This window comes from Pelmatolapia mariae, linkage group LG4, assembly GCF_036321145.2.
Source record: "Pelmatolapia mariae isolate MD_Pm_ZW linkage group LG4, Pm_UMD_F_2, whole genome shotgun sequence".
Classification (NCBI taxonomy): domain Eukaryota; kingdom Metazoa; phylum Chordata; class Actinopteri; order Cichliformes; family Cichlidae; genus Pelmatolapia; species Pelmatolapia mariae.
Window position 1 is genome coordinate 31,841,929 of NC_086230.1, and position 25,314 is coordinate 31,867,242.

The window sequence follows — 25,314 nt, forward strand, 5'->3', positions numbered from 1 at the left end:
TGTGTCTCCTGTTGAACTGCAAAAAGTACTGAGGTGAGCTCTGACCCGAGGTACTGGTAACTGCTGTGCTTTTGGAAGCTGATCTTCTGCTGCAGGGTAACTGCTGCTCTTCTTTTCCTGGGGTGGTTCTTATGAGAGCCGGTCTCATTGTAGATTTTTGCAGCTGCACTTAAAGAAACACCTGCTTGCAGTTTTTTAAAAAAATGTTACCTAAAGTTAATTTTAATTGCAGTCTATAAAACTGCAGGCACAGAGTCATCAACACATTTTGCTCTGTCTATATTTTTTTCACTAAGTGTTATTTCATCGTTTTATTGCTTCATTTTTGTCGTGCACTGTTCAAAATAGGAAAAAAGGATCCCCAGAGGAATGAGTATGTGTGTGCAGACGCTGGCTTTTCTTTTTACAGCAATCCAGCAACAAAAGGCTCGTACGGGAGTTGTCCTTTGACAGGGTTAGTCAGTCCAGCTTTGTCTGACTAGGATAGGTCATTCCTTTCACCTGCAGTCATAGAAAAGGTCATGCATGCTTTTATTTTCTTCCGACTCAACTTGTGCTTTTTTTCTGGTATTAGCAGGAAAAATAGTGGTGTAAGAGATGTGAGCACGTCGAGCTGTCTCATAGCTTTTAACTGCTTACTTGTGGGTTTTAGAACAGAGCCTAAGATTTTACTGCTTGTTTTCAAAGCTCACGTGTGACCTGCAGACTCCCTCTGCTGCTTCAATTCCTCCCCGTCCGCTGTCCCTCCCAAACAAGCAACTTCCGTGTCCTCCTTTACATCTCATCTCCTGGCTTTTTCTAAACATATTAAACATCTTTGTTTACAGTATTCTTTTTCAATGTTAAGTGTTTCAAAGTGAGCTTTAAAAAATAAATCCATAATCACCCACAATCTTTTTCTTTTCTATATGTTAAGACATTAAACATCATGTTTTTTAAAAGTAAGTGAACAAAGTTAATATTTTTTAGCCTGCTGTGGTGTCATTCATGATCCTACAGCTTGTACCCAACTAGAGCAGCTTTGCATGATTCTCTGTTCAATAACAATCTTTATTTAGCCTATACTGGGCCTTGGTGCAGTTCCTCCAATCCTCTCATTGAAACAAGCTGTTTTAGCCCACATCACTCTCCTTTTAAGGCCAAGTTCTTCTGATTGGCTACTCAAGGTGAACACATTATAGATATACGTGGTCTGTGGCATGTTACAGAGGAAACAGTGGTAAAGAAAACAGGCCCGTATGCGCAAAAGAAGACGTCACACACAACGCGCTGTTTAGACCCAGACCAATATAAAGACTTGTTTCGGACTTTACTTTTCCCAATTTTGCTTTAAGTTATAAAGTTATTTTGTTATTTACATATGGCCTAATAATGATCCTTATTGCTGTTTCAGAGAGAAGCGGTGCTTCAAAGGATAGTTGCAGATTATACAGTACAAATAAAATGTTCACGTTTCTCTAACGTTGTCTTCCCATCAGTTTCACGATGTCTTCTCGGGCGCTGATAATTGGCGTCTGTCTTGTGTCAGTGACGTAAAAGATGTATTTAATGCGACATGACCATTCAAACAGCAGTCGCTTTCTAAAACTTCAGATATGTATCGGATTCAGTACCACATGTGAAAGTGGCCCAGATCGGATTTGAAAATATCGGATTTGTGCCGTTCACACTGTCATACCGTGATCGGATATGGGTCGCATAGGGTCAAAAAAGTCAGATTTGCTGCGCTTTCGCCTGCAGTGTGAACGTAGCCTTAGTCTTCCGAGTCTGAAGCCTTGTGTGACGCACATGCATGTTGACACATTATTTGAAACTTTAGCCATGTTTAATATTAAGAGAAAAAAAATAGGTCCACTTTTAATTTAAAAATTAAACATTAAAAACATGAAGCTAAATGTTTGTCATTCAAGCTTGAAATAAAAAATCTATATCGAGCTCATTTGGCTGTGTGTAGGGTTTGTTTGTTTTTTATTCCACAGTTTGCAAAATGATCACAGAATCATAGAAAGTAAAATGCAAATATCAGGCATACTGCACACCACCGAGTGTCACTGCAGATATGTATCTTTATGGAGTAGTGTATCCACAATAAATAAAAGCCCAGATAAGACAGCAGTGGTGCAAAGACACGCCTGAGGATGAGTCCGCTTTAATGGGCTGCTGCTCATTTTCCCTTCTTGAACCTCCTCATGTGTGCCGCTATAGAGTTGGTGATCTCCACACTTCTTTTGTTCTGTCCGAAATAATCCATGAACTCTCCGTCGGGTCCCACGAGGTACATGATGATTGTGTGATCGACCTACAGAAGACAGACACATAAACTTAGTAACTGAAGGAAATCACGAGTTCTGGGGGCTGATTCAGAGCAGACGGCAACTCACAATGTAGTCGTTGTCTTCATCCTTTGGCCCCTGACTGAAGTACACTCTGTACGCTCTGGAAACTTCATTGATCTGAGCCGTCGTTCCCGTCAGACCGATCAGCTTTGGGGAAAACTCTGAAAGATGAGACAGTAAGAAAGTTTAACACCTAAAAACATAGGATTAAAGCAGCTAAATGAAGGCATAATAATCAGATTTTATCAAGAAGCTCTAATCAACACAAACCACTGTCACCTGCAGACCTGCAACCACAAAAACAAAAACTTTATTTATTTGCAACTTTTTGTCCCTGATCTGAATCTGTGCACACCTGCATTGTTTTTGCTTTCAACACTTATCCCATTCAGTGTCATTGGAGCTCGAGGCCACACAGAAGCCAGGACCACCTCACTGTCAGGCATCAGTGCTAACCACTGCAACACTGCTCACATAAGTCACATTATTTCTTATTTTCCTCAATCATTAACCATAAAAAGCACAAACAGACCAAACAGAATTAATTCTTGTCCTCTCACAGTCTGACCATCAGGTGATCCTGGCTCAGAGTGCTTTTTAGGGCGATCGATCTGTGTACAGTAAAGGTTTTGTGTTATGTTACTTGACAGAAATGTCTGCACGTGTCTGTCTGCTGTTATTTTTGACCACTGGATGAACTGAAATGTGTTGATTTTCCTTCCATCTCAAGGCGCTTTATATTGTAAAGTAGACCCTATGATAATATATACACAGAAAAACACAACCATCATATGACCCCCTATCAGCAAGCACTTTGGCGACAGTGAGAAGGAAAAACTCCCTTTTAACAGGAAGAAACCTTTGGCAGAACCAGGCTCAGGGAGGGCGGCAGTCTGGTTGGGGTGAGGGAAGGAAGACAGGATAAAAGACATGCTGTTAGGTTCTAGCATCAGTTTATCAGACTTAGTATTTAGCTATAAAAGAGTGTTTGTACATATAAATACACACACAGGAGCACTAAGGTGGTCTTTGTTATGAAAATTAAAAATATTCTATTTGTCATATTCAACCACATCACTACAGCAGAAGTCTAATAGTTCTATGAAAGCAGGGCTTCAGTTGATACCTCTGCTTTTCTTCTGAGAAGATCAATTACAGAAAACTAAGATGGAGCCGTGATATCATAGTGGAAAATATTGTCATGTGCGTGTATTGAGGCACAGTTTGATCACGTTGCGTTTTTACCTTTCACATATGTAGCTAAGGCCTCTGGTGTGTCCCTGTCGGGGTCGATGGTGATGAGGATCGGCGTCAAGTTTGGCAAAGTTTTTATTTTGTCTGCAAAACAACAACAAAAAAAAAGCCAGATGTTGAGTAAAATCAGGACTTTGACTTCTCGCTGCAAATAAAAAAACGGTTTAAATACCTATTTCATCCACCACTTCGATCATCTTCTCCAGTTCATCGGGGCAGATGTCGGGGCAGTGAGTGAACCCGAAGTAGATGAGGATCCACTGGCCGAGGAAGTCCTCGCTCTTGGTGGGCTTGTTGTTGTGATCGATGAGTGAGAACGGGCCTCCCAGCGCCGGCTTCCCTATCGACTTGTTCCTCTCTTTTTCAATCACTGCCAATTACAACAAAGTCACAGAGGAGGGGCATGTAGGACCCCTATCACTTTATTTAACCTTTATATCTATAAAATACACGGTCTGTCTGCTGTTTCTTTTCATACAGGCATTGAAGTTTAGTCTTAGAGCGCATTAACCAGTGAAATACTTACTTTCTTCCTTTTCTTTCTTAAAATATTTCATCCCTCCGAGCAGTGCACCACCGATGGCAAACGTTACTGCTAAAGATTTCCACGTCACAGGCTTCAAAGAGAGCACAAAGGAAGCAAAAGGACTGAACAGGTATAGTTATACAGATATTTGTCTTGACATTCTCTACCTGCAAATAAACTCTTGGTAAGCTTATTTTAACAGCTCCATATCCTTTGGGTCACCTTAAATAAATCAGTTATAGCTGAGTTTGGGAGAAGACTGCTACAGACTGCTACTACAGGCCCTAATGTCAGTCATGTCCCTGGCCTATATGACAAAAGAAACCTTTAAAACTTAGTTAATGTCCGAAAATTTCAATTGAGAACAAATGGACTTGATCACGTTGGGGATCAGCTGTAACATAAACGTTTAACTCTTACCCCAGACTTCTTTGGCTTATCTCCTGATGAGGGTGGAGGAGGCATCGAGGAAAATGTTCTTAAGCTGTGTTGATTCTGCCATTGCGTTGCTCTGCAGGTGTGCTGCTGACTCACGTTCACCTGTTAATGAGCAAGCACAGGAAGCTGTGAGTTGATTTAAGTCATAAAATATAAAAATGCTGGAGTTAAATATGGCCAGAGTTTTAAATGATGAGGTCAGTGGATATAGGGGTGGTGTCATCAATGTGGCTGATGTGTTTCTCCTTGCTAAGATGGGCAGTAATGTTAAAGCAGTCTCTTAACTACTTAAAGTCACTGCTGTAAGTCTTGAAAACAAAGGCATTTATCTCTGATTTCAGGAAGAGCAGCGCCCCCCTCTGCAGCAATGATAACTGCACTGAGAGTGATCTCTACTCTTGGACCTCTAACAGCTCAGCGCTCATAAATGAGGCATAGGTTACTGCTTTAAAGTGACCTTTCGACAGAATGTCTTTTATCTTCTCCTCTTGTCTCAGCTGAAAGACGCTGGATTTCGCTGCTGCCCTGAAGGTTCAATCTAAAACCCAGGTTTGTGACAGTAAGCTTTACATACAATAGGCATTACATATGCACCAGCGTAATAATTACACTGCTTAATGCTTCATTAGCTACACTCCCCTATTAGCATTACCAAAGCTGCTACCTTATTATTATTACCATCTTACTTGTATGTACTTTTTATATTTAGTGGTGTTTGACAGTGGGTGGGTTGTCACATTTAGAAAAAGACACATTTATACAGTCAATATAAAAAGTAATCAAAGACGTCCTGGCCTGCTGTTATTAATAACTGGTTGATGAGGAAGGATCGTCAGCTAACACAGCTGACCTGTGCTCTCCAGATTATAAAAGCCGGCCCAGGTGACCTGCTCAGTCTCTTCCATTCCACCAGGTATCAACTCTCCTTGATGTTTGTGTCTTGGTTAGTTTATGTTTAATAAATCATCTTTTATTAAAGTAAACATCTTGTGTGGAATCCCTCCTTGTTGCCTACTTTGACACAAATGACACACAATTCAACTCACACCGGACACACACACATAAAAATACTATGAGGTCCCTACAGGACACAAAGAGGTTTAATCTTAAAGTTCCTGATGGGCTGATCACACCAGTCACGTTGTCTTTCCCAGGTCACGGAAATCAAGAGCTAATATTTTATCAAATACTGTGACCGCCCACAGCTGTGACATCAATGTCACCAAGCATCAATGTTCACAAGGATGGCAACAGTGGAGATGAACTGCTCCAAACACTCACGTTTCTCACATAGTTTCTACTTCTGCATGTTTATTATGTCAAAGAGCAATGTAACCAGGGGCAGCCAATCAGGAAAAAAGATGGCTCAAAGTTCGTTAGAGCTCAAACTGCTTATTTCAGGGCCCAGTATAAGGCAAATAAAGCTTGAACAACCAGTTTCCCTGACACGGGACTGAAAATGGATCTTCGTCCAGCACTGGGTTTAATCCAGGTCTTGGCCCCGTGTCTGTGGCTCATCTAGTTTCCAAACTAGGTTAAGGCGGTGCTGTTAGGAGGTGAAGCAGGTGTAAATGGAGATGGTTCTAAATTAATGAGTGCCCCCCATACATACACCAAAATTATTTGCCAATAATTATTTTAAAACTATTTGAAATTGTTGTCACTAAACAAAACCTGGTTAAACTATAAAGAAAGACCGGATCATCTGACTGTTTGCCACATGACTCTGTTAAATGTTTCAATGAAGTGTGCTAGCTCCGCGGACACAGGCAGGTTTGACCTACCAGGTAGCAGTGAGTTCTCCGCGGGGACAGCGTGTGTTTCAGGGCCGACTGCCTCGGTAAAACGCCGAGTGTGAGCTTCGCCGGACTCTGTAAGACTCTGCTGTGAAGCAGCCGGCAGCCCAGGCTGTGATACAGCACACTCAGAGCCATGGTTGGACCTGAACAGAACCGCTACAACAAGCAGGAAGCCGCTACAGCTTTGGTAAAGCATGAGAAGTGAACAGGAACTCTGCGGACTGGCTTCCGTTCTCAGATCAGTTATACTGCAGCGGTGCTAGTTTAAAATAGGCCACAAGGCGCTAAAGTGGCTGATCTCAGATCCGTAGCCAGGGAACGGTTACTAAACACAGGAAAATACGTCACAACCTTCTTCTTCTACTGTCTCTTTTGGCCGTGTCTATGCTGCCACCCGAAGAATGGAAAAAGTTTACTTTTAGACTAGACTGGTCTTAAATTTATTTTATTTCACTTGAAAATTACATTTGATTTAACAGAAGATAAAGTTTAAATAATAAACTTTTTTTATTTTTATTAATTATTTTACAAAACTGTTCAATAAAAACTCAAACGGATCAGTGCATTTTAGCTGTCATAGATTTGTGTTTAATCATGTTTCATCAGCCAAAACAGGCTGATGTCTAAATGGCAGTCGTACAGTGTGAAGGCCAGTCTGATCTCAGATCCTTGTTGATGTGGTAGTAAAGCCAGGCCACAAATGGGAAGACTGTGATGGCAGCAGCTGTGGAGACTCGGAGTATCCCGACAGGAGCTCTGACAAAATGAGGAAATGAGGCGGGAGGAAAGGAAAACAGAGAGCAGATGAAATATAAAGGACAAAAAAGTATGTTTGAGTTATAGGCCCAATGTAGGCAGAAAAAAGAAGAAGAACAACAAAAACAACAAACAAACAAAAAGAAAAAAGAAATTAATTAACAATGCTAAATTTATTAGCTGAGATTAAAATTAAAAAACATGAAGAGGATATTTTTTGACACAAAAATATGAGGTAACATTTGGATATTCTCTGAGTTTACCTTAGAAAAAGGAACAAAAAAAAATGACCAGAAAAATCACTAGGATTAAATTGTTTTTCTAAAAAAATCTCACATTAATTATGCTAATTATTATAATATATTATATATACATACACACACACACACAGACAAAAAAAACTATACAAAGTTAAGTTTTTTAAAAGTTTAAAAAAAATCAAAAAGTTAAGAAAAAACAAAACAACAAAAGACAACAATATTTTGTAAAGTTCCCAGTATAAGATGGAAATGAGATTAAAACTAAATCTGTTACCTTCCAGAGTGGCGACACAGGAGGAGCCAAAATGCAGTCAAAACTAGACCTGAAAATTCTCTAAAGGGATAAAACTATATTAAATATCCATGTATAAAAATAATAATCTGCAAAATATGTTACATTAGTGTTTTATACAGAAACTATAATGACATAGCAGAATGCCTTTAATGAAGTGAAGCTTCATTATAGTTATACCGTCTGATAGGCAGCACATTTTTTTGAATGGAGAGCCTAAAAATGCTTAAACGGTTTGTTTTTCTCAGATCAGGTGAGGTGTGGCGTACCTGCCCTCCTCCTTCTGGAAGATCTGTGTGATTTGCTCTTTGTACAGCGTCCATCCCAACATGGCACTGATCGCACTGGAAATCATCACATGAAGGTCAGCAACACGCCTCCAGGGCAAAGTCTCTGAAAAGGAAACAAAAATAATGAACGCAAAACAATTTAAATCACAACCCAAACTCTGCAACGAGCTGCACAGTCAGGATACAGCCGCAGGGTGGCGCTACGTGCACTGGGGAAATGCACTGGAGTAAAGTTCAGCAGCAACGTAAGATACCAGCTTCATGCACTTTCATATGAGGACTTGATTGTTAATAAGCGAAGCATCTACTGGTAAATGACTCCAAACTCATCCCTGTACCTGTCACATGAGGCTTCACAACAATACACGCACACAGGACTGCAGGGACGCCGTAACCAGCCTGAAAAAGAGGGTGGTGTTTATAATAAACTGTGCAAAAAGATCAAAATGTCTGAAAACATGGACCAAAAAAAGTGTACTCTTGTGTAATCTTACCATCCATAAACCTGCATCTGGATCATTGATCTGCAGCGGGAAGTCAGGACATAGTTATTGATCACAGTTCAAAGAAGTGCTGAGGGGACAAAAAATCAAACTCTCACCTGGACGTACGACGCCAGAGCGAAGAACAAACACATGAAAACGTTGCAGATTTGCCAAACAACACGAAGCCACGGCTTCCTCTCCTTACAAACTTCTCCCATAGCTGCTTATTGTTTCACTTCCCCGCCCGGGCCAACGGGACGTGCACACGTGAGAAAGCAGGCGCACCTGCAGTTCCGCAAGGCTGTCAAAACCGTGAGGGGTTTGTTCGATATCTACCACGTCTGCTGACAGATGCACCGACCACAGGCGGTGTAAACGACACTCACTATCGCGTTGTTAAGTTGTTTCTTTATTTTATTTATATATTTACCTTTTATTTTATATAATTTTCCATAATTTGCACAAAAAAGTAATTAAAATTGTTAATTTAATATGTCATATCCCGCAAGCATCTCCTAAAACAAACAAACGTGTACGTAAGCATCAAATAAACCTGGGACCCTTTTATTCCTGGACACCTTGATCGATAAATCGAGCACACATTTCAAAAGTCCGCAATGACGTTAGTCTGCTAGAAGACACGCCTTGCCGCCGCCATCTTGCAGCGGGGTTCTGAGACCAGTTAAAGATGGAATCGGGGAAAATTTTTCCATATTCTGCTACTGTAACGATGCTGATAAAGTTCTCCACAGCAGGGAAATATGATCTAAATCCTTTAAATGCTTTATCAGGATGAGGATTGTTTTGTTTTTCTTCATGTTAGGTTTGATTTATTGTAATTTTGTCTTTTCTTTTCTTTGCTGTCATTGTTGTTGTTGTGTTATTTTAACATGTTCAAAATAAAACCGCAAAAAGGAACAGGCTATGTTTCGACATTACTTACACAAAGCATGCAGTTAAATATCATTTTACAGAAGCTCCTTCTCTCTGTGTGTTTTAATATGAAAACTTGAAGGTTTGCATTTATTTTTCTCCAGTGTCTGACGTTTCTGACATATGAAATATTTTCATTTTAATAATGGAGATCCCGATTATGATATATATTTATATGCCTTAGTAGTGCACTAGGAATTACAATAGTTCCCCGCACCAATATGGTGGTCGGGCGGAGGTGTTGCGGCAATGATTTCTTTACAAAATAAAAGTACCATGAGTATAAACCTTGTCACTGGTCAGAACAAAGACCAGAAAAGAAAGAAAAATGTCTGAAAATCTAAACTAAAGCGAACAAAGCTGCTTAGATTTTTAATTTTTTTTCATTCTTCTTCTTTTGTTAAATATAAATGTGTAAACACTACTTTAACACTTTTGTATTAAATCAACAGACTCAGACTCTTATATTATACCAGTAAAGTTTCATTTGTTTAGATGTTTCAAGCCCACAAAATTTAACTGTAGCTTTGACATTGCTTGTATGTGGTAAATATGGCATTAAAATAAATAATAACTTGATTTACACGTGTGCACACACCATTGGGAATTTATTACGTTGGTGCAAATCAAAGTGACAGCAGGTGCAGCGAAGCAGCAACACAAGACAGTTTAGCAGGTGCTGGTCATGGGTCACTGCTCTCTCACTTCTCACTGATTTTTCGCTTGTTTTACGTTTTGCTTTTTTGTCTTATACTGTGACGATCAAGTGTGCCCTGAATATTAATTTAAATGTCCCGTGCAGTTATTTCGAGAATTATCTAAATTAACTGTGATCTATAAGAAGTATAAGGAGTGAACACAGCATCCAGCTCATAACAAGAAGCAAAAAGGTTTCACCTCAGATGAACTTCAGTGCAACCTTAGGCACTATTATTTTAACATGTATCCAGCCTGAAGCTTGTAGATTATTCCAGGAAGAAGGGCAACATGTTCAAAAGCTTTTTGGTAATTTGGATGTTTACATGTACAGGTGTGAGGGATAATTCTTGGCACGCTTTTACCCATTCTGCAGGATACTACACTGAAAGCACACTGACTCACAAACAGGTTTAATCAATGTGGCAGTGAGCTAAAATGAGGTGAAACTCCACTAGATACTTCTTTTTTTAATCTAATATATTCAATTTACCTCAATTTCAGTTTAATTTCAATTAAATTTCTCTTATTCAATAAAATGTAATTCAGGATTCTGTGTCATATCTCCTGCTTATAATATCTCTTAAGGACATTGATGTGACTCCTAATACATTTTAGCCAAGCACTGCTGTGTTTTATTTTGAAACAAACTCTGTTGAACGTCGGTTCTGTCTGCTGCTCGCGTGTCGGCCGCTAATATATATGTATGGAGGGACAAAGGTGCCAAAATGACATAACTAACTAACTAAATAAATAAAGTTACATGAATGAAATCAAGCAGTAAATAAATAAATAAATACAATATAATTGATCTGATTAATATCCATTCATTTTATTTGAAAACATACTGAGTTATTTCACTGTTTTATTATTTTGTATTTCCTGTGCTGCAGTGCATCATGGAATAATTTAAGCTGTCAATCGCCAACAGACTCTAGCATATGATTGGTTACCCTGCACAGCAAGTCAAGACAGAGAATGGATGACTGCCACAATCAGTTAGTGTTGGTGTCCACTTGGCTGCCAGGTATCCCATTACGGATTTTGACTAAAATCACAACTGGTATTGATGGAGGATCATGGGACAAAGTGCAAGTCAAATGCTGTTTCTGTTGTTACATTCACCAAATATACTTTAAGTTTTTTTTTCTTATTTTTATTTTTTTTTAGTTGCGAATGTAGTGACACAATCTTCAAATGTCTAAATGATTTGTCAATGTAGAGTCTACTTGGAGAAGTGCTCCATTGTTTTTGGAAATCTGAGGTTAGCCTAACAGCCAGTTTGCCTTAGCAGCTATGAGCTGCCCAGGCTGTCAGAGCTCACCTAATTGGCACACCTGAAAACAAGCCTATTCCCAGCACTCTGTTTTCAAAGCACTGACCCTAATCTCTAAATGGATGGAAAAACTGGATTTACTCCTCTTAGGTGATATCAAACAGGTCATGTTTTCTTCATTTCAGTGTTTTATTTCTTCAGCAACAAATCAGTTTGGCTGATATCAAAGTTAAGCTTGGACTGGACAGTTTCAGTGGAGCACTGTCAGTATATTTTAAATTGTATCACTTGCTTGTCTTTATACCTGATGTTCAGATTGTATTATACTTCTTTATAGTGTTTTATTTTTTTAAATTAATTAATTAACATCAATTAACTGACACTGAAAATATTTTAATGCAGGGAAAGAACTCAGAACCTTTTCACTGGGGGCAGAAACATCTGGACCAGCAGGTGCTGAAGAGTGATATCATGCTAGATTAAAAAAATATTTGTTATCAAAATTTAGTCAACTGTATTCTAAACACCAGCTGTCTGTTATAAGTATTGAAAGTCTACAAAAAACAAACACATATGAAGAGGGCTTTTTCAATGAGAATTGAGAGTTATGTACACATTTATAGTATTTTTAAGAGAGATCTACAGAACAGTCTGTTGATTAATTATCATATTATATCTAATATACTGGTGTACCGTTTTTCACCACCGTCTTCCAAATGAGTCCAGTGTTTATGTCCGTTCACTTAGAACGTCAGGGATAATGAATTATTTATCGACGCATTTCGTGTTGGCACTGTTAGCCCTCCCTACAGTGGGTGTTGACATGTCAGTGTCATTTGGTCAGCTGATTGCGGGTCGTAAAGCCTCTGGGATAGCCAGTTTAGTTAGCCTAGCTTGGCTGGATGTTTGTTTTTTTTAACGTTGGTACAAAGGTGGCCTTTAACGTAGCCCTGACGTTTTAAAAAGCTGTAGCAATTTACGGCATTTCAAGCGCCGCTGCCTGCCTTTTTTTTGCGGCTGTTAGCCTAGCAACGGTTAGGGTGGCCGTGGGGAAGGGAGTGAAGTTGCTCTCCGAGTCTCTGCATTGCAGCTCCGGGTGCTGCTGATGGAATTCAAACACACAACAATGGCGACTCCCAGCCCTAACAACCCAACAACACCCAGCAGCAACAACGCAGGAGCACACCAGCAGCACCAGTCCCAGTCCCAGCACATTACCACCATGAGCAGCATGCAGGGTAAGTGGGAGGCGGTGGGAAAATATTCTGGTGAAGCTGGAGGAGGAGGGGAGGGCTCATATTCTGCTGCAGTGAAGGTTAATGTTAGCAAGGCTAGCCGTGGGAGGCTCAGGCTACTCCCAGGACTGAAAAACATTCCCAAGGGAGCGGACTAGCATCCCCCCCCCCCCCCAGACAGGAGAGCTGTTATTTCCGAGTTCACCAATTGGAAAAATCATCAATTTATTATTTCTTTGCTAACGAGTTAAATGTCCTTGTTACCATTTTTTTTTTGGTGTTTTATTGCTCCGTTGCATCCTGTTTTTCTATTGCCTGGACATAATCTCGCCAAGTCCCATTACAAAAACAGGCGATTTTAGCTAGCGGTGATATTTCTTTATCGCACATAAACCTATTAAAATATTTATGTTGGTAAATAACACAGACAGTGGAGGGACATTGTTCAGCTTAGATTAGAGCAGTGTTTCTGAATGCACTTGGGTTGCAGCACTCTTGACATTGAAGATGATCTTCCACACGTACATGGTGGCATGCACCTCAGTTATGTTAGTGTTACGTAGGCTGACTTTATCAAAACGCCCAACGATTAAGATTTTATCAGAAATATTTGCTGTACGTTGATGGAAATAACGCAAGTTAAATAGCTGGATTCGTTATTGGAGTTTAGTTATATTGGATGAATTATTTGCAGATCTATTAAGCAGCAGGTTTATGCAGCTCAGTGCAGCACATCTCCATACTTGCTTGTGCAGGCAGTAGTGAAGGCTTTCTCAGCACCACCACACGAAAATGCTCTTCACCTATGCTGTGGTTTTTGTACAAACAGTCTCTCATTTTAACTTTCAGAGTCCAACACCTGCTGGAGATGTCAGAGTGAAACAGGTAGCTACACACTTCCTTGACTTAGTAGAGTCAGATAAGCAGATGACTTTAAAAATACAGTGTTTAATCTGGATAGTAAATTCTTGGGAAAATGAAACAGCTATTACATACTCTGATTTAGAAAATAAATCTCACAATATACTGATGTAAGAATCCCTGAATCATGAAGGTGAATATTGCTTGATTGGAATTAGGTGTATTTCACTTTAATGTAATCAGTGTAAATGAGATGCATGCTCATTTTTCAGCCCTCGTAGATGTCACAATAATAAACTTGATGCCACTTTAATTAAGCCTAACGTTAGCGATAACATAACCTTCAAGTGCTTTGATTGTTTAATTTTTATATTTACATTTACGTCACGTAATCCTGTCTCTGTTTACTTTTCCCTGACTGTATTTCATCTTTCATTTTAATGCTGCTAACTAACGATTCCTAACTCCTCCCGTGATGCTGATGGATGGTGAGCTGTCCTAAGAGGAAAAACAAAAGTTTTTTATTTATGTACACAGTTGTTGTTGTTGTGTTTTTTTTTTTTTTAAGTTCAAATAATTTCATGATTGTAAGTCATGCTCGCTCCTTTTTAGTTTTACCTGCAGGCCATTTTTCCTCCTTCACTGACTGACACCTCATCCTGCTCCAAGTGCTTGGCTCATAAACATGCGTGCATGCCAGTGCATTGCCATCCAGGAAATGCATTTAACCTGCGATAGATGCACCCGAATGTTTGACAGCTCCGAAACTAAAGCCAGGGCAGTTTTTGTAAATTGCTTCTCGGGCTTTTGAGTTGTTGGGATGTTAAAGTCAAAACTGACAAAGTAGTAGTCTATCTCTTGAGGTATATAACACAGGCTGGCATATGGAAGGTGAAATATAATAAAAATAAAAAGCTGTCTTCTCACCTCTAGGGTTTCAGATAAACCTGTCTGGAGCTCCCCCAAGTAAGCCAAATCTCTTTTGCTTCAGCATCAACAGTTCTCATCCCTTTGTTTCTGCCTGACAGTCTGGTATGGGGGAGTCTGTCCTGCTGTTCTTCACTAATCTGAGTCAAAACATCTGATGGGTTCAAGTAGGCTTGTGCCGGTACCTGATGCTTTTAATATGACATTTTCAGATATCAGGATATATCAGGCTACAGACGCATGCAGTTATAGAAATGTTGTTTGTTTTGTCCACGTCAGGATTTTTGTGCTGTGCAAAAAGACTTTTATTTTTATTTTTTTGTCAGACACACTTCCAGGAAAAGCGTGTCTGTTCTCGTCGGCACAAGCCTAAAATTCAGAGCTTCCATTGATATTTTGGCACGAGATCTCTCAACGGACCCCCCTCCCCCTTCTGCCAACCAAAGAAACACCAGTTTAAAAAGTGCAATGGAAGCTCTATCTGGCTGGTTTTTAGTGTGCAACTAACCAGCATAACTAGTGCCTGTATAAGTGTGTGTGTTACTTTTTTTCCTCCCCTTGGCATTGGTGCACTCCAGCATAGCCCTTTCTTGTTGAGACAAGGTACGCACACTGTGAAGTTGTCATTTCACACAACTTCTTCCATTGAAACCTAGTGGAATTTCAGCACTCGCATTCCTGTGGTATTTTGGGTGGAGTGAGCTGTCCTTCGATTCAAGGTGAAATCAGAGCAGTTGGCCTGAGGAGCATGTTTCCCAATATATATTTCATTTTATTTTTTTCTTTCTTAACCCCCCCACCCCCTCCCTTCATGTTTATCTTTGGGTTGGTCTGTTTGCATTGTAAGTGGAGGTGGTTTAAGCAGCATGCTGGATTTCTGTCTCTGCATCAACATCAGTGTCTGGGTATTTTTTCATCTACTGTTGACATGCTTTGGAAATTTGAGTCTTTAAATTCTCAGTTTTGCACAAAGCCAGATGGTAATGCAAGTTATGATTATGAGAAACATAAACAGTGACATGATCATTTCTCACTGGTTTTTGTGCCTAGTTTGCATTCATTTGCTATTTTATTTGGTCTGTACACCCAAACGGTCTAACCTGGCAGTCCTGCAGTAAATCCTCCTCTTTATAGTGCCCGCTACGACTCCTACCAACTGCGTGAGGAGCTGTAGGGTTTTGGTTACTTGCGGATTGAGTGGGGGCCCTTGTCGTCTGGTCCACGGCTGCCCTGACAGGTGTTAGGGACATGGAACGCCACCCCTCTCGTGAAGAAAGAAGCTAGAGCTTGTGTCTGAGGTCTGTCACATCCAACTGCAGATTGAGGGTCGTCTGGGAGTGTCTGGCAGAGTCTCCAGTTGGGGAAAACTTATTCTTAGGCCATGTTCTGCTGTTGTGGCCCCCTAAACCCAGAGTTGAAAGGTGCCGTCATCCAATGGAGCTTGGTTATTTTGTGTCTTTGGTCTCTGCAGAATGTCGTAGGTAACAGAGGACCAGATGACTGGATTTAACTCAAGGATGCATTATACTGACAGATTTTTCTAGTATTTAGGCCACCACATTTATATCAGTACCTGCAGGTCAAACACCCGTGTGAAGCAATAACATAGATTTCCCTGAAAGTAAACTTCATCATCTTCATTCTTTCACTTTTAAGGTGTGTTTTTTTTTTTTTTTTTTTTTACGATTATTATACATCATCAAGTGTCATAATGGAGATGTCGGATTTACTTTGAAAAGCCCCGCCTCTTTACTATGTATGAGTTGTAAATTATAAAGATACATACCCATTATATTACGTTCTCCAGGACATAATGGAGGGGACTGATTGGTTTTTCTGTTTTTTGATGTACCCTGATTGTTTAGATGAGCCAGCATTGAGTGCTTAGAACAGCTGTCTGAACGACCGTCACGAGGGAGGTTTTTTTGCAGGACTGCTCAAGTAGACCATTTCAGTTTTAGCTAATGATACTAAACTGGCAACTGACTGTACACCAGTATCAGCCTGCTTTTAAAATTTGCAGTTGAGTCAGTGAGGTTGCTCCACTCACTTATTTATTTATTTGCATTTTTTGATTAAAGTAGATTTATTCAAAAAGAGATTCATTCACTTGGTTTTCCAAGTAAACTTTTTAATGTTGTTATCAGATTTTTTTTGTCCATTTCCTCAAAAATCGCAAAAAATACAAACATTAGAAAAGTGCGCTGACCTTTTAATCAAGGTAACTCATTGCCTTGTGTTTGTTGCTCAGTCATGCTTACGCGCCTAGTCAGCCAGGAAAAACCCTGTCTGTATTGCAACATGGAAATATTACAGGATTGTCTGCTTACCGTACAAAGACAATCTAGTACTGCAAACGTATAAAACTTCTGACTTTAGATTGCATGTTATCAGACCCACCATGTTTTTTTTTTTTTGTTTTGTTTTTTTTAAAATTCCATTATTATGAGCTTTATGACAAATGTGGTTGGGTGAGGGTTGTATTGTTCCCATGAAAAGACCAAAGTATCTGAGCTGTCAGCATTAGTTCTTCCTAATGTAAACCTGAATAGAAATAAAAACGGCCTGTGTTTTTATCGATTTCCCAAAAGCTACAGCCAGTGTGGTTTTAAGCAGACATTATTTAAACTGGAAAAGTTGTACGTTTGTTGGGGACTGTTTTCATTGGTGGATTAATCCCATTTTAATCCAATAAACCCCAATATGTGTGTTCATGCTAATGCTGTTGTGCAGTTTGAAACTGTATACCTCCACTGGGGATGAAAATGCTCTCTGCAGCATGCATGAATTGAATCCCTGGATCCAGAAGGATATCGAAGACAGATTTGTTTACCTCTGTCTTCATGTTCCAGTTGGTAACAACATCCATGTGACTATAAGCATGTGACCTCAGGTGGTGCTATTTGGATTGTTGTCTGATGAAGATGACTGCAATAAATCTGTAAAACTGGGGCCCTGCAGTTCATGATGGTGACATTAGACATTAAACATTAGACTTTTTCCAAATTATCATTAATATTTATTTTCCTTTTTTTCCCTTCTACCTAAAGAAGCCTTGTTCTGCCGGAGAGTTCTTCCTTTTAAAAGGGAGTTTTTCCTTCTCACTGTCACCAAGTGTTTGCTCATAGGGGGTCGTCTGAAGACCGTTGTTGTGATTTAAAGCTACATAAAGAAAATTGAATGGAATAGGTTTTCTTATAATATTGAGATGTGCATTTAGGCAATCATAAAGAACCCTTTCAAAAGTTTCTGAATGTGGATTGAATCCATAGCGCAGTGGTTCGAACCTCACTGCAAGAACGTCCCTGACTTGGATAAATGGAAGAAAATGGATGAATGGACTGAATCCAGAAAGTAATAATTTCTAAGTTGGCTCAATCTCTGGTAAAGAATATCATGAAACAGAAATGCTACACCGCTCACAAACTCATCTCTTTGGTCTTTTCATGGGGTAGCTGAGTTTAGAAAAATTGGCTAAATTACCAACAATATGTTCAAAGGCTTGCAGATGAGTATTTTTGTAAATACGCAGGTGATGCAGAGGTTGCCAGTTCCGATCCCAATAATCTATAAAAAGCATGTCATCTATAGATTTCAGGAGGTTGGGATGCATTTAATCATCTGCCCAGTCCTTGTGTCGCCTCATTTCATGGTTGGTATCGTTTTCAATCGCTGATCATTCGGAGCTGTCATGTGGGATGAGTTTGGTCGTTTCCTCTGCGTTTGATTCACATTTCTCTCGCTCAGGTAAACGTAAAGCCCTGAAGCTGAACTTTGCCAATCCTCCCATCAAACCCATGACTAGATTCACACTGAACACGGCCGGGCCGCCCTTCCAGAACCCTCACATGTGAGTGAGCCTTCCCCCAGGCTTGTGTCTGTTAATGTAGTTCATCCAGTTTCTCGTTATTTTGCTGGCTCTTTCTTTCTTCCCCCTCAGAGAGAGGCTGAGGACACACAGCATCGAGTCCTCGGGAAAATTGAAGATCTCCCCAGAGCAGCACTGGGACTTCACAGCCGAAGATCTCAAAGATCTGGGCGAGATCGGCCGAGGAGCTTACGGCTCCGTCAACAAGATGGTGCACAAGCCGAGTAACCAGATCATGGCGGTCAAGGTGATCATTGCCCTTTGTCTGTCTGAGCTAAAACTGAACACGGGAGCGATGTCTGTGAGTCTGTTTGATACGTATGGAAGCATTTTGTCATTTTCAGAGGATTCGATCAACAGTTGACGAGAGAGAACAGAAGCAGCTGCTGATGGACTTGGACGTGGTTATGAGAAGTAGTGATTGTCCTTACATCGTGCAGTTTTACGGTGCTCTGTTCAGAGAGGTGAAATAAAGTCACTTTGCTACAGAATGAACGATAATGTCTCACCTCAAAGGAAACAAGTGACTGAATATTCCTTGTTGTTGTGTTTTTTTTTTTTTTGTTTGTTTTTTTTTCAGGGGGACTGCTGGATTTGTATGGAACTTATGGCTACCTCGTTAGACAAATTTTACAAGTTTGTATATGGCTCATTAGATGATGTGATTCCAGAAGAAATATTAGGAAAAATAACTTTAGCTGTAAGTTTTTTGGACTTGTCTTCCTCATTTTATCCATATAAGAAGCCCGATTATCGTCTTGTTGTGCTAAACTCTGTTTTTGCATATTACAGACTGTGAAGGCGCTTAACCACTTAAAAGAAAACTTGAAAATTATACACAGAGGTAAGAGGATACCAGACTTTCTCCATTGTAATGCATTTGGATCATTGCGTGTCTTTTCACCAGCCGTGTCTCTTAACTCAGACATTAAGCCGTCAAACATCCTCCTGGACAGGAACGGCAACATAAAGCTGTGTGACTTTGGCATCAGTGGTCAGCTAGTGGACTCCATCGCCAAAACCAGAGATGCCGGTTGCAGACCATACATGGCGGTGAGTAACAGGATGAGGTTACCGAAGTAGAGCTAGCCACAAATCGGCTCGAGTCCATTGAGCTTCATGGAAAATGACAGCTCTGACAAACCAGTAGTGCAGTCACTGTCCACTTTATTTATCACCTGCTTATTCATGCTGTTACTCAGTGAACCAGCCACGTTCCAGTAGTGCCATCTACAATACCACAGCTTGAGTTAAACATTAGGATGGAGAAAATGTGTCTTCTAATCTTGGTCATTGTGTATTTCCATCATTCTTATGGAAGAAATTGTGGCTACTTGGAAAGAGCCAATAACATTAATTTCAGTGGTCAATGAAACATTAAAACAACATGTTTATAATCACTAGAAAAATTCAATTAAAAAACAAAAACAAACACAAAATTGGCTCATTTTTTGGGGCAATTTTACCTGAAAATTAGGTCTAAATGAGGTTTGAAAATCTTTGTTCCTGTTCCAGTTCATCTCAGAAGAGCTCTAAATAGAAACATGCTAAGATTTATATTCAAGACTCCTCAAGTTTCCTCCTTATATAAAGACTCTGGTATCTCTGAAGCTGCTGATCTCTTGAAATTGTCACAGTAAGAGTCTAGTTCAGGACAGAGGTGGGTTAATGGGATGTTAAAAAAAACTAATTGGCTTTTGTTAAGCTCTCTGTATACCTGACTGGAGCACCATGAATAACTGAATAAACAAAGTGCCACCAGTAAAGTTGAATTTAAAGTGGTTGAGAAAGACCTGTAATATACCCTACAATATGCATTATGGGTAAATGATAGTTGGGGTGATTGGGGATGGGATAGACAATGAACCTTCACTGTGTGTTTTTCCTGCAAATTGCCCATCTCGTAATAGACTCAGTTCACCATCTTCTAATGGCTGCTGCCAACGGGATAATGACGCGAGTCACACGGCAACGATCGCTTCAAACAGGTTTCATAAACATCAGAGTCCCTGAAATGAGCTGAAGCACCTCTAGGTACTTATTTGAAGCATTAATTTCAATGATCACCAGAACATGAAAACTGCACCGACTGGATTTAAAAAGCTTTTTCTGCTTTCTAATAAGAAGTTTTGCTTCTTCCACAATTTTTTTTGTAACCTGTGTTCAGCATATTTTGAGTGTGTTGTGCTGCTTAATTGGATCTGGTATTTAGCAGCACAGGGATGTGGTAGAATGGAGTAGTCGATGCATGAAAGTGCAGCTGAAAAAATCTGATAAATTGCAGAATTTTTGAAGCAGAGTCTCAAAGGTTTCTAGTGCCTCGTAAAATCCAAGAACTTAGCTGTTGAGTAGTTACAATGAGGACCAATCAACTATTAACTGGTTATTTTAAATAATTTCACTTATCAGTAAGAAGGTTCCTCCTGTGTTTTGTGCTGACTGTAAACGACTTCCTCAGACAGTCAGAGGTTACAACAGTTCAGCCTGTTATATCACATGAAGGTCTTAACACCATCCTCAATACTTGAAATCCTGTTAGAGGAGAAAAAATGAGTTGTTTAAGAACCAGTCTAATATGTGTTTCTAAGGATTTTTAGTTCTTTATGAGACTTTAAATAGAATATTTGGAGATCTGTTGCTATTATTTGGAAAAAATATTTAAAATGCTGATAAACATTTTTTTTTTAAAATGTACAGGTCAAACACCTGACGATAAATAATCTGTCACATTGTTTTTTCTCAGACAATATTCTCATTAATCACACTGTGTGTCGTACACATACTTGCGTGTGTGCATGCAACACCAAAGCTTTCAAAGAGGTGATCTCATCATGACATCATCGCTTGAGGTTATTTTTTGCCGCAGGGTTACGTCAGCTGGGGGGCACCTCCTTCTGACCCTCCGTACCTCCTAGCCCTCCTTGTCTCTCTGCAGCAGTTTCCATTCTAAATTTGGTTAGGCGATATTAGGACCCGGTGGTACGCCGCCTCCTCTGCACGCTCTCCGCTCTCCCAAAGGCCGCGGCAGGGCGCTTCATTCATGACTCTGTTTGAACCAAGTCACCCGGGAGCTTCCCACGGCTGTGAGCTCAGCGTGCAGGAATCTCAGCTCCAGTTTCTGGTTTCCAGCTGGCACACACACCAGGTGTGTGACCGCCCTGCTGCTGGTTACTACAGGCTCAGTGACGTAGAAAAACAGACCTCGGTGCAGCTGGGAACAGAGCACACACTTTACCTTACGCTATAGCCTGTACCGGATGCATGTGGACGTTGGACTTTAGAGGACCAGTAGCTCTTGTTCACAGCTTTTAGTGGTTATGATAAAGTTTGTAATAATTTGGCTAATTTTCTATTTTTTCTGTAGATACTTAAAGTATTAAATTTGAACCAATTTCTTTTTACTTTAGTAGTTTAGTAGTGGATGATTGACTAAGAATGCTGTTGTGGTTGTATCCAGCACAATTATTCTGCTTTTACAGATTTGCTCAGAGCCTAATAAAGTTTGGTTTCTCAGGGCAAAGATGCAAATCTGATTACTGGAGAGGAAAATCCAGATATGAAAAAAAATGCTGTCTAATGATTTCCTCACTAACGTTATGTGCAGTGGTTGTGTAGACGAAGTCTTGGCAGATGCGTGCAGCTTCTTGCTGCAGCGCAGAGCGTCCCACTCAGCTGGGTGACATCAGCCTCTAATTCAGGCCTGTAAATGGGCCAGCGAGGTGCTTCCTCCTCTCAATGCTGCAGCAGGAGATCTCTGCAGCTCTCTGACGCACTTTGCTCCTGTGTCTGTTCTGCGGCTCTGAGACAAAGTGAAGGTTGATAATGTCAGAAGAAGCCTCACAAGGCAGGAAGGAGGCAGCGAGCTGATGAACCTCAGAGCTGATGGCATGTCGTTGTGCAGGCGAAAGCATGCCCAGAGGCGATGAACTGGTTTAGTGCTCTTAGTGCTAGCTGTTGGTTTTGGAAGCACAGATTTCTTTCTTACCATCTTGTCTGCAACTTAAAATCCAAGAGAAACACTTGGGTTAGATCTTAAAATCCAAACTAAAGTAATCCTTTGTGCTGTTCTTGCACTGTGGAGGTTGTGGGCTTTCTTTCTGTTAGTGCTGAGGAAGAAAGGGTGTGCAGTTTTAAACCGAACACTCACAGTGACCTCTGGTGGTGTCTAAACCTGCAGCAGTTACAGTTTATAGGGGCAAACCTTTCCAACCTGGGAGGTGATTCAAAGCTGCGTTAATGCCTTTTCTAAGACTCCAAGACACACGCTGTTTATCTCTTATGGTCAGAGCATAAGCCTGCTCAGGGGCTGTCTCAGCAGTTCAACAGCATAGATGCATCATCTCAGAACATTAATTCACTAATGTACTTGCTAATATGTTAGTGATTCAGACTGTTTTTATCTTTAAAGAACACACGTCTGGTTTATAGCAGCGGTCCCGTTTGGTACCGGGCCGCGAGAGTTGAGGCTCGGGTGTGAAATTTATGGTTTTCGGGGTTTTTATCATTACTTGTTTTTTAATCGTTTTTATCGTTAACTCGGTTTCCCTGGGTATTTTCCTGTGTGTTATGAATAAATGTTCTTTTTTTGGGTTCCCGGTACTGGTTTTATTTTGTTGTATTTATCTGCAACACCTTAAAGGCCGGTCCGTGAAAATATTGTTGGACATAAACTGGTCCGTGGCGCAAAAAAGGTTGGGGACCGCTGGTTTGTAGTATGTTTCCATCACTAAAAACCCTTGATGAGCTTTTCTTTTCCATGAAAACCAGTGTTCAATTTAAAGGTGCTTGCTTCTTCCTGTTTCTGTTGTCAGCCGGAGAGAATAGACCCCAGCGCGTCCCGGCAAGGTTACGATGTCCGCTCAGATGTCTGGAGTTTGGGAATCACACTGGTGAGTTTCAGCTCTTCTTACGTCTCTTCAGGTCCTGAAAGAACCTGGACAAATGACTGTGGAAATTGTATTACATATTTTGCATGTTGTTCTTTTGGTCTAGAAACTGAAGCACAGGAACGTGTACAGAGGGCATCGTTGCAACAAATCCCTATTGAAGGCAAACAGAGTCAGCCTTAAGCTATGGGTGGTTTTTTCCCCCAAAAAATCAACAAATACTTTAACAAGACTTAAATTTCTTGCAAACTGAATATTAAACTGTTAGATACAGTTTAAAACAACAGTGGTGACTGGTTTTGGTAATGTGGCAGACTTGTTCTAAAACCAGTCTTCTTGGATTACATCTCGTATGGTGGTACAGTGGTTGGCATCCTAACCTCACAATAAGAGGGTTCTGGATTCACATGCAGGCTGCACGTTCTCCCTGTGCTTGCACAGGGTTCTCTGTACTCGGTGCTCCAGCTTCCTCACACTGCACCTTCAGCACACACAGACCAGAACAAAGAGAGAAAAGGCAATCACTGAAAGCCTCATGGTTTCCAGAGACGGCACGACCTTTCTTTTATTAGGCCCATGATGACAGTGCATACAGTATGAGCAATAAACCTGCACCATAATCATTGTTTGAGGGTCTGAAGTTCACCTTTAAACCGTTAGCACAGTTAAATATAGTGTGGAGTAGCACCTCTGCTCTCTTCTCTAAACAAAGATGCTTTATGCAGTAAATGTTTATTAATAAATAAAGCAATATGATAAAACTCTGCAGAAAATGTTGAGATTTACGCCATATTTGTAATTTTCCGCTCTCAGTGTGCTTGAACTTTAATGCTATGTGTTTCAGTATGAGCTGGCCACGGGACGGTTTCCTTACCCAAAGTGGAACAGTGTGTTTGATCAGCTGACCCAGGTGGTGAGAGGAGACCCGCCGCAACTCAGCAACTCGGAGGAGAGGCGCTTCTCCCCCAAATTCATCGCCTTTGTCAATGTGTGGTAAGAAATACCTCCATAGACAAGAATTTCTGTCTCTTTGTAGTCTGTGCTGTGTTCTCTTCTGCCCCCCGGTGGATTAATCACTGAACTGCACCCTCCCATAATTTAACACCTCTGCTTTCTTTCTCATCTTCGTCTCAAGCCTTACAAAGGATGAATCAAAAAGGCCAAAGTACAAAGAGCTGCTGGTGAGTTCATGTTAAGTCACCCTAACCTTTCATGTTTTTCTTTTTCTTCTAGGAGTTTGAGTTAATGTAATAATTTGTTTCTTTTTAATCCACCTCAGAGAGATCCGTTCATTCAGATGTACGAGGAGCGCTCAGTCGACGTAGCCGGTTACGTCTGCAGGATTCTGGATCAGATGCCGGCCTCTCCCAGCTCCCCCATGTATATGGACTGATAGCAAGATGAAACAGGAACTCATCCATAAATATAAACCACTCTGCAATGACAGCATCAAAAAGAGATGACTAAGTAATTTAAAAAAAAAAAAAAAAAAAAAAGTCCTTGTGTAAATTTGCTCGGTCCCATTATTGCAGTGTTAAAAAGAGAATTGTAAAGCCTAAAAAAAAGAAGAAAAAAAAGCACCACGTGCAGTAAAAGTGGTGTCCTTTCAGTCATTTCTGTATATTAACACACTTCTGTTTCTTTCTTGTTCACAAACGCACAGACGCACAGTCACCTAAATATTAATAGCAGCTGAATCAATCAATCATGACTCATCCTGATCAGGATACATCTCAGTGATTTAGTAACAGTGATTTAAAGAGAGGGAAAAAATAACCCTGGAACTTGTATTTATAGAACCAAAAATCATGGAGACTCTTCGACATACTGGAATTATGCTCTTTGTGAAATGTTCCCACCTCTTCATGTAACGAAAGCATCGTGTTTGGTATCTTAATGGAACTGTGCTTCTCTGGGTATAAAGCAGTTTAAAAGTGTTGGTAGTCAGAGTTATGTTGGACCCGCAGTCCACTCAGTGCTCGCTGTGCAGTGGACTCTAAGCTGATTTATGAATAAAGAGAGAGAAGGTTAAAGGTGTGTTCTGCCTCTTTACTCTTACAGTGTCTGTTCTGCCTGGATCCAGGTGACCTGCACCTGCAAAAAGACAGCTATTTAAGGAGAAAAATGTAATATATTAAATTATGCCATGTGCCATACAATTCCTAGTGAATCTAGAAAAGCACAAAACGTTCAGAT

The 25,314-nt window shown here is 40.3% G+C and overlaps 3 protein-coding genes across 6 annotated transcripts; 1 reads left to right on the forward strand and 2 right to left on the reverse strand.

Annotated features, from left to right (window-relative positions):
* Positions 1–1,927: 1,927 nt before the first annotated feature.
* Positions 1,928–6,579, reverse strand: LOC134625618 (protein SCO1 homolog, mitochondrial). Its single transcript, XM_063470868.1, has 7 exons — positions 6,339–6,579; positions 4,537–4,656; positions 4,117–4,207; positions 3,763–3,960; positions 3,582–3,674; positions 2,382–2,497; positions 1,928–2,299 (listed from the first exon to the last, which is right to left on the reverse strand). The coding sequence occupies exons 1-7, from the start codon at positions 6,486–6,488 to the stop codon at positions 2,165–2,167; spliced, it is 903 nt and encodes a 300-aa protein (XP_063326938.1). The 5' UTR covers positions 6,489–6,579; the 3' UTR covers positions 1,928–2,164.
* Positions 6,580–6,768: 189 nt separating this feature from the next.
* On the reverse strand, positions 6,769–8,673 carry tmem220 (transmembrane protein 220). Its single transcript, XM_063470869.1, has 6 exons — positions 8,553–8,673; positions 8,446–8,475; positions 8,290–8,350; positions 7,931–8,054; positions 7,644–7,703; positions 6,769–7,109 (listed from the first exon to the last, which is right to left on the reverse strand). Exons 1-6 carry the CDS (start codon positions 8,652–8,654, stop codon positions 6,977–6,979), a joined length of 510 nt encoding a protein of 169 aa, XP_063326939.1. The 5' UTR covers positions 8,655–8,673; the 3' UTR covers positions 6,769–6,976.
* A 3,523-nt stretch (positions 8,674–12,196) lies between these two features.
* map2k4a (mitogen-activated protein kinase kinase 4a) lies at positions 12,197–25,151 on the forward strand. 4 transcript variants are annotated; one of them, XM_063472441.1, is made up of 13 exons: positions 12,197–12,579; positions 13,426–13,461; positions 14,371–14,403; positions 18,112–18,214; positions 18,305–18,479; positions 18,577–18,696; positions 18,813–18,932; positions 19,025–19,076; positions 19,158–19,285; positions 23,044–23,121; positions 23,963–24,111; positions 24,254–24,299; positions 24,398–25,151. In XM_063472441.1, the coding sequence occupies exons 1-13, from the start codon at positions 12,447–12,449 to the stop codon at positions 24,509–24,511; spliced, it is 1,287 nt and encodes a 428-aa protein (XP_063328511.1). In that variant the 5' UTR covers positions 12,197–12,446; the 3' UTR covers positions 24,512–25,151. The 4 variants fall into 4 exon arrangements, with proteins under 4 accessions (XP_063328511.1, XP_063328512.1, XP_063328513.1 ...); XM_063472442.1 differs by lacking the exon at positions 14,371–14,403; XM_063472443.1 differs by lacking the exon at positions 14,371–14,403 and having other exon boundaries at positions 18,124–18,214.
* The last annotated feature ends 163 nt before the right edge of the window (positions 25,152–25,314 follow it).